Source organism: Oryzias melastigma, linkage group LG11 (assembly GCF_002922805.2).
Source record: "Oryzias melastigma strain HK-1 linkage group LG11, ASM292280v2, whole genome shotgun sequence".
In the NCBI taxonomy this organism is placed as follows: domain Eukaryota; kingdom Metazoa; phylum Chordata; class Actinopteri; order Beloniformes; family Adrianichthyidae; genus Oryzias; species Oryzias melastigma.
The window spans coordinates 2,475,669-2,483,017 of NC_050522.1; the positions used below are offsets into that span (position 1 = coordinate 2,475,669).

At 44.1% G+C, this 7,349-nt stretch overlaps 1 protein-coding gene across 1 annotated transcript in view; it reads right to left on the reverse strand.

Annotated features, from left to right (window-relative positions):
- The window catches only part of ctdp1 (CTD (carboxy-terminal domain, RNA polymerase II, polypeptide A) phosphatase, subunit 1), a gene marked incomplete in the record, with an annotated part of 47,618 nt that overhangs the window by 31,687 nt on the left and 8,582 nt on the right, over positions 1 to 7,349 (reverse strand). The window contains 3 exon segments of the mRNA XM_024257911.2: positions 7 to 35; positions 121 to 262; positions 2,545 to 3,471. Coding sequence (XP_024113679.1) covers positions 7 to 35; positions 121 to 262; positions 2,545 to 3,471 — 1,098 coding nt within the window.

A 7,349-nucleotide genomic window follows, 5' to 3' on the forward strand; every position in this document is an offset into this window, starting at 1 on the left:
CCTGAGTTTCAGTAAACGCTGCTGGGCTGTTGCTCCTTCAGAGACAGAGGAGGGACAGGAAAACATTGAAGCGTCCTGAACAGCTAGGAGTTAAAAGTGATCAGCCAAATGCTTCCATACCGGGGCGTCTTTGAGTAGTCGTCCTTCAGAGGGTACAGCTGCTCGTCCACCCTCTCCCAGCGCTCCAGACAGCTCCACAGCCAATCAGGGTTGACCACATGAAGGTGCTTGTAGCCCTGCGCCTGCCGGACCTTCTCTGTACCTGATGAGGGTCAGCAAACACAACCTCACAGTTTACAGAACTTCAACTTCCGGCTTTAACATAAACCACAGGGGAAAACCGAAACAGAAGCTGATTTCTGACAGAGGGACCAGATGAATGTGAGTTTGCTTCCACAGTTTAAAGGCAGCAGATAATCAGAAGGAGCAGAACCTCACAGTCAACCATGTTCCCAGACGACGTGGTCTTTTGAGGGAACAAACATCTCCTCTCTAAAGGAGTGTGGGTTTTCTGCAGAAAGGTGGACCTCATGTGTCAAGAACATGCAGCCAGCAGAGGGGAGGAAAGACTTGAAGTTCTTAATGTTGACGGTGCAGAGCAAAGGAGAGGCGAGGGAGGAGGTGCAGAGATGTACAGAAGGAAAAAAAGAGAAAAAAAGGAGGTAAGAGCAGCCATGATGGATTCTATAGAGACTGTGAAGAAGAGAAGAAGCAGAGCTGAAGATGATAACTGGATCAGAACATCACAGGGACAGATGGAGAGACAAAGCAAAGGAAACTGAATGAGACGGTTTGGACACATTCAGAGGTGAAGGAGGTTTCAGTGAGAGGATGTTGAGGTAGCAGCTCCAACCCAGGGACCTGCAGACCAGAGAAAGAGGACTGGGGGGGTATAGATGGTGCACGAGAAGTGGATGCAGATGATGGGGATTCATAGTTGTAGTGATTCCTGGAAGGAGACGGCCAAAGCCGAAGAATGAAGACGATCCCGGGACCGGCGGGTGTCATTTATAGATCACATGGAGATGCTCCAGTTCAGAGCAGAAATGAACAACAGAGAATGGCTTCTCTCCGGGAGAAACATCTGATGTAGATAGAATCACTCGTTACAGACATTGGTTCACACCAGCATGGAGATGTGGCGATAAGGGGTTACTTGTAGCTGCAAAACTTTACGTCCTTATATTTTGTTTAAAGAGATATGAGAGTGAAGTTCAGTCAAACAGCAGCAATCAGAGAAAGACCTGCAGGACTTTCAGAAAGTCCAGACCGGACAGGAACGAGGATCCATAACTTTGGGGTTCATTCAGACAAAATCATCAGCAGAGAAAAGCCCAGGAACAGGAAGTAGCTGAAAGTTTTCATCCCTGCTCGCCTTAAGGATGGAACTAGCTCACTACGCCCCCCATGAAATGAGGACTGGGCCCTCAGCTGCTCCAGAGGAATCACCGAACACCAAAAACAATCACAAACAAATAGAGTTTAGACTTTACAATATTATAATGGCATTCTGCTAGCTTTTTGACTATTTCGGCATGTATTCAAGTTTTTTTGGCTAAATTTGAGTTTAGCTAATATTTCAGTTAAATGCTAGCTGTTTTGGCAAACTTAGGCTTTTTTTTTCATTTTTCTAACCTAATTTGGCATTTAGCTAAAATTTTAGCTAGTTATCAGCTTCAGTGTTTTCAGCTTTCAATTTCAGCATCTTCAGCTATTAGCACTAGCATCTTCAGCGGCCAAATTCATCTTACAGCATTCACACTAGCATTATCACAGGTAATGCTCTATATTTAGTTTTTAGTTAGTTTAAAGCTAATGATGGTTAACATATTTTACATCCAGTTTGGGCACAGCCAGATTAGTCGACTGATCAGAAAAATAATTGGGGATTCGTCGACTATTAAAATAATCATTTGTGGCAGCACTAGTTTAGAATGCCAGGGGGTGGGGCACCTTAGTCCAGTTTTCATATACAGTTAACGGTCTGAATTAGCACATCACAAGCGCACGATGGTGCTAACATCAGGTTGACCTACAGCTCTACTGAACTCCATCAAACAAGAAGAAAAAAGGAGAAACATGAGAGGAAGGAACTTCAAAATCATGGAAAGTCTTTGACACAGATCAGCAGAAAACCAAGGAAGGACTTATCTTTGTATGAAAAGACTTCCAGTTCTGCCTGGACTAAAGAAATGCAGGCAAGCATATCTTCAGAAGTCCGTGCTCTACCAGAACTGGCCCAAAGCTACTGATGGAGGCAACGACTGCAGGACCGACCTCCCTTCATCTTCTGCCTGAAGATGCGACCAGAGTCAGAACCAGAGACAAGCATGTGAAAAGACCTATTCCAGAACCTTCTGTTCTGGGGGTGGGCTCAGTATTGCCACCATGGTTTCCCTCGTGTCTCTGCAGGTTCCTTGTAGCAGTAAAATGATCCTCCAGGTTTGAGCTGAAGACATCCAGCCTTTCTCTGGATATATAACACCTCCCACTTCATGTGGAGCTTGTAACACAATGACCACACTGGCTGCTGCTTCCACTTACCTGCTCTTGCTGCGATCAGGTGTGTTGTCCGGCCTGGATCTTGAGGGTTGAGGACTAGATTCCTGCTGACCTTTGCCCCCAGAGCTTTGGCGTGGTAGTACTCACGAGTCCTGTCCATGGGGTAATTGGTTGGGTACAGACCACTGAACACTACGGTGGCGTCCTCCAGAGTCTTGCTCTTCAGCTCCGGAACAATCTTACGGATATCCGGCATCTGGCCGGCCTCCTTTCTCAGGTAAGCCTCGTAGCGGGCGTAATACTCTGCATGGATTCGTTCCAGCACCTCCTCCAGGTAGATCAGGTGATCATCGTGGTCGTTGTCAGCTTCCTCCTCCTCATCTTCCATGCTCTGGTCCAGCAGCTCCCCCATGGTGACTCCAGACTGTTCACTGTTCTGGGACTCCGTCTCGGGCTCTCTCCTCTCCAGACAACCATTTCCGAGCTCGGGGTCGGGAAGGACGACCCCTGAAGGTTCAGAGCTTTTCTCCATGTCTCTGCTGGTTGGAGGATTCCCATCAGAGGGCTCTTGCTCCTCCGATTCCCGACTGGATTCCAAGTCCTTGTCGGCTGACTGCGTTTTTTTCGTTTTTTCAGAGACAGTGTCACTATAAATGCTGACGTCCAGGTGATTGGAGCAGCCGGGAGCGTCCTGTGGTTCTACTGTCCTTCCTCCATCCTTCATGTCTGCCCCGTCCTCCCGCTGAGGCTCGTTCTCCTCCACCATACTGCCAGCCTCCGCTTCTGACCCCTTATGTGCAACTTTGTCCTCCTCCTCGATCCTGGTAAGGGGTGTCCGCTCACTCACTGCAGCTCCCTGAGAGGAGGCGCAGTCCTCCTTCTGCTCCTTGGCCCGTTTCTTCAGACCGTTGTTCTGCTCCTCAGCTCCAGATTGTTCTGCGTTCTCTGCTGGTCTGCAAGGAAGTCCTCCTGGAGGAACAGACAGTCAGTCACAAAGTGTTCTCACAAAATGAAGCTAAACCCAGAGTTAAAGCAGTTTGTAAGACACATTTTTTAAAATTATATAAGAATAGATTTTTGTTCTGTTATGTTTGTTGATTTACTGTAACTTGACGAGCTGCTTTTCCCCTTCACAATCTACTGGAATGATCGTGTTAACGGTTGAAAAGTTACAGTATGTTAAAGATTTTGTGTTTAAGCGTCACCAACAACGCCTCAGGTGTTAAAGGGTTAATTATGATGATGTTGTTTTGAGTCAAAGTCTGAAAACTTGTGTTGTTTTCTAGGACACAGTTTCTGCAGGAGTTCATTTGAATTCCACCTCTGAGACTGTTGATAAAGAGAGAGCTTGCCTTCATTTCCCATCATACCTTTAATAGTTATGGCCCGCAGCAGCAGTCTACTGACTGCAAGGACCATATTGTTTTTGCTTTAACATTCTATCTTTCTGCGCCTTTGAGCCAAAATTTCACCCCCGCCACATGAACGAAAAGTACCTCAAAATTTTATCACACGTAGGGAAAATTGAAAATGAATTTTTGGCATGTTGCGCGTGACCCCGCCCAAAACGATGACATCACGGCGAGCGTTCTCGTCAAAAAAATGAATGGGCCGAAAATCGTTTATGGGGCCAAAAAAAAATATTTCGAGATACGCAAACGAAAGCCCATGCCACGTGTCGGGGATAAGCCCTGGAACATTTGAAATCATTATGGCCTTGACCTTGGGAAGACGCCGCCATCTTGAAAAGTTGAAAAAAGCACTTTTACTCAAAGCTACAAAAAGAAATACCTCCTAGGGGGTTTTATCAATTGATATGTCACATCAATGGCCATAAATGGGAATCTACTGTGAGAAAAATGTTGGAATTAGAAGTTGTAGAATTTGAATGGCGTGTGCGTGGCGAGGTCGCAACCGCCACGGTTTTAGCTAGCTCCCACATATTTTGGGCGATTTGGGCAAAAAGGGTATTCGTGCGTGCGGAGGCTCAAGCTGAACGAAACGACGTAACTTTCGAAACTGTAATGCGTAAAATGCGGCCCTGGTACGCAAAAAACCGTTGCGAAAAAAACTGCTGACTCAGCAAAATCAAAAAAAAAGTTTGCAATTTGCGAACGAAACCAACGTAGCCTTATTGGATATATCCATGGCTAAATTTTATATTATTATGGGATGGCTCCACGACCTACCACCTGGTGGCCATTTTGTTTCGAAATCTGACATTTTGCGAACTTTACAAAGGTGGAACGTAGCTTTTGTTTGTCCGATTTTTACGAAATTTGACTCACATGCCACATGCGTTAGTCTTCAACGACCCCTAAAGTTTCGTTGACCTTTGACCTTGGGAAGGGCCGCCATCTTGATTTGTCCAAAAAAAACACTGTTAGCACCGGCTTTAGACAAATATAACTTTTAGGGATATCAATCAAACATTTCCAAATGCTTTTGGCATCATTGGGAAGCTTTTGGGATAAAATATATGGTATTACAAGCTATAGATTTTGAACAGCGTGCGCGTGGCGAGCTCGCAAATACACGCTCATATTTCAATGCATTGCTATGAGATTTTATTATGTTGATCCCAGGCTTAAGCTGTAACAGGTATAATATCATTGAATATGGACATATAAGGAATGTGGGCGTGGTCAGCAAACAACCTCAGTTGCTAAGGAATTCCAAAATTTACTTTTGCCGATTCTTGTGAAACTAACGTCAATCTTTCGGTGACCTCAGACGAACAAAACATAAAATGGTTGCTATGGCGATAACACTAACAGAAAAGCCGCCATTTTGAAAAAAGTGCCTTTTTAAGCAATTTCTCACTTACATCCCAAGTTAAAGCTTTAACATGTGTTATAACTTAAAATATGATATTTTTGGGAATGTGGGCGTGGTAAGCAAATAACCTCCGTTGCTAAGGAGATCAAAAAATTTACTTTGGCTGATTCTTGTGAAACTAACGTCAATCTGTTCGGTGACCTCAGGCGAACAAAACATAAAATGGTTGCTATGGAGATAACACTAACAGAAAAGGCGCCATTACTTACATCACAGTCCAGCTATACAGTAAGGGGAGGGGGGGTTAGTGGTGCATAGTGTCTGCTTAGCAGGTGAATTCGAGTCAAAGGTCAGCGTAAAGGGGGGCGACGGTGAGTAGGGGCGGGCAGCGAGCGCGGCGTTGGTGCGTATGAGCGGGCGGCGAGGGAGAGGGCGGGCTGCGAGGGAGAGGGCGGCGAGGGTGTGGGCGGCGAAGGTGAGGGCGGGTAGCGACTGCGGGCCATCCAACGCCGCTTGCGGCTTTAATCATTCTTCTAGCTTATAGCCCCTCACAACCCCAACCAAACATTAGTTGGAGCTATCTAGCTGTCCAGTTCTGATCCAGATTCCCCCTCAGACGAGGAAAACAAAGACGTTCATGGATCTATTTGTCTGGAAGTGGATGCATCAGAATGGTTGGAGCAGGGAGCTTTTGACCCCGCATTTTCTTTGATACAACTAGATGCTTTTCCAAACTGCATTTTCTCATCTGCTCTAATAGACCCTTTTAACGGTGACGTCAGACTAAATGGCAACATTGCCGTAAGCGTGATGCACAACTACAGGTTGATTTATTTAGACCGGCAAAACACAGAACGGAACACCGTTTAACACAGTTTTACATAAATAATAAAAGGTAACCTTACCAATTTCAACAGAAAAATCTACAACATTTATTTTATGAATGTCTTCCTGAACTGTATTTTCATTTCCTCTCTCAGATCGTTCTCAAATCAAAATACAAATTTGAATAATCATCCAATTTTTGAGATTTTATTGAAAATATCAACCTTTCATTTGAGCAGATATTATTCTAACTGGTTCTATTTTGGTTGATGTTATTTCCAGGTATTTTTAGCGCGATCAGCCCAAAAGCTGATAGAAATTCATGTTGGCCACATTTAATACCTTCAGCAAAGACACACATCGCTGGATGTCTGCACGGATTTGAATCACTTCCTGGGATACATGTACTTGTTGTATTTTAGGGGATAATTGTAAAAACAGGAATGGTTTGGGTTAGTGAAAATGTTAAGAGCAGCTATCGAGCCACGTAGTTTCAGCTTTTAAAATAAGAAAAGATCATCTCTGGGGAAACCTATTTGGAATCGCCGGCGGGTGACCTCTGACCTACTCCAGTTCAAAAATCTTTAATTTTGTTAAAAATGCTGCAGATTTGGTCATTAGTTAAAAATGTAAAAAGATTTTTTTTTAAATGTGCAAGTATATTTTTCTTTAACATTACATAGTTGATAAACACGGGACAACATAGTGAAAATGGGACATTTTTCCTTGAGTCATGTAAATGATCATCTGAAAATGTAACAATTACTGAGATTAATAAAGTTCTGAATATTGACATCTGTTTCCTAGCTTGTTGTAATAGTTGATAATTATGGTGTGAAATCAGAGTCTTTACATAGAGGAGAATCATTATGAATAATGTATAACTAAAGGAAAAACCGACCACATGGTAGCCCTTCGTATGACTAAGTATCCATGAAGTAGCCCTCAGTTTCAAAAAGGTCGGTGACCCCTGATGGATATAGTTCAGGGGCTTAAGAGAATCATGTATGGCCCCTTTAAAGTGTAACTAAACAGGAAAGTTGGAGAATGACCCTAAAATCCTAAGCTCCGCCCCCGTCACAAATCTTAGGCTCCACGTTGGCTCTGGCACCACACACCCCTATTGCTCCGCCCCCATCCCCACACACCCTGTTGTTGTGTGCCCCCTTTTATTTATTTATTTATTTATTTATTTATTTATTTTTTTTTTCTTTATTAAACTTGTCCTGTCCAACAGCTGAGCC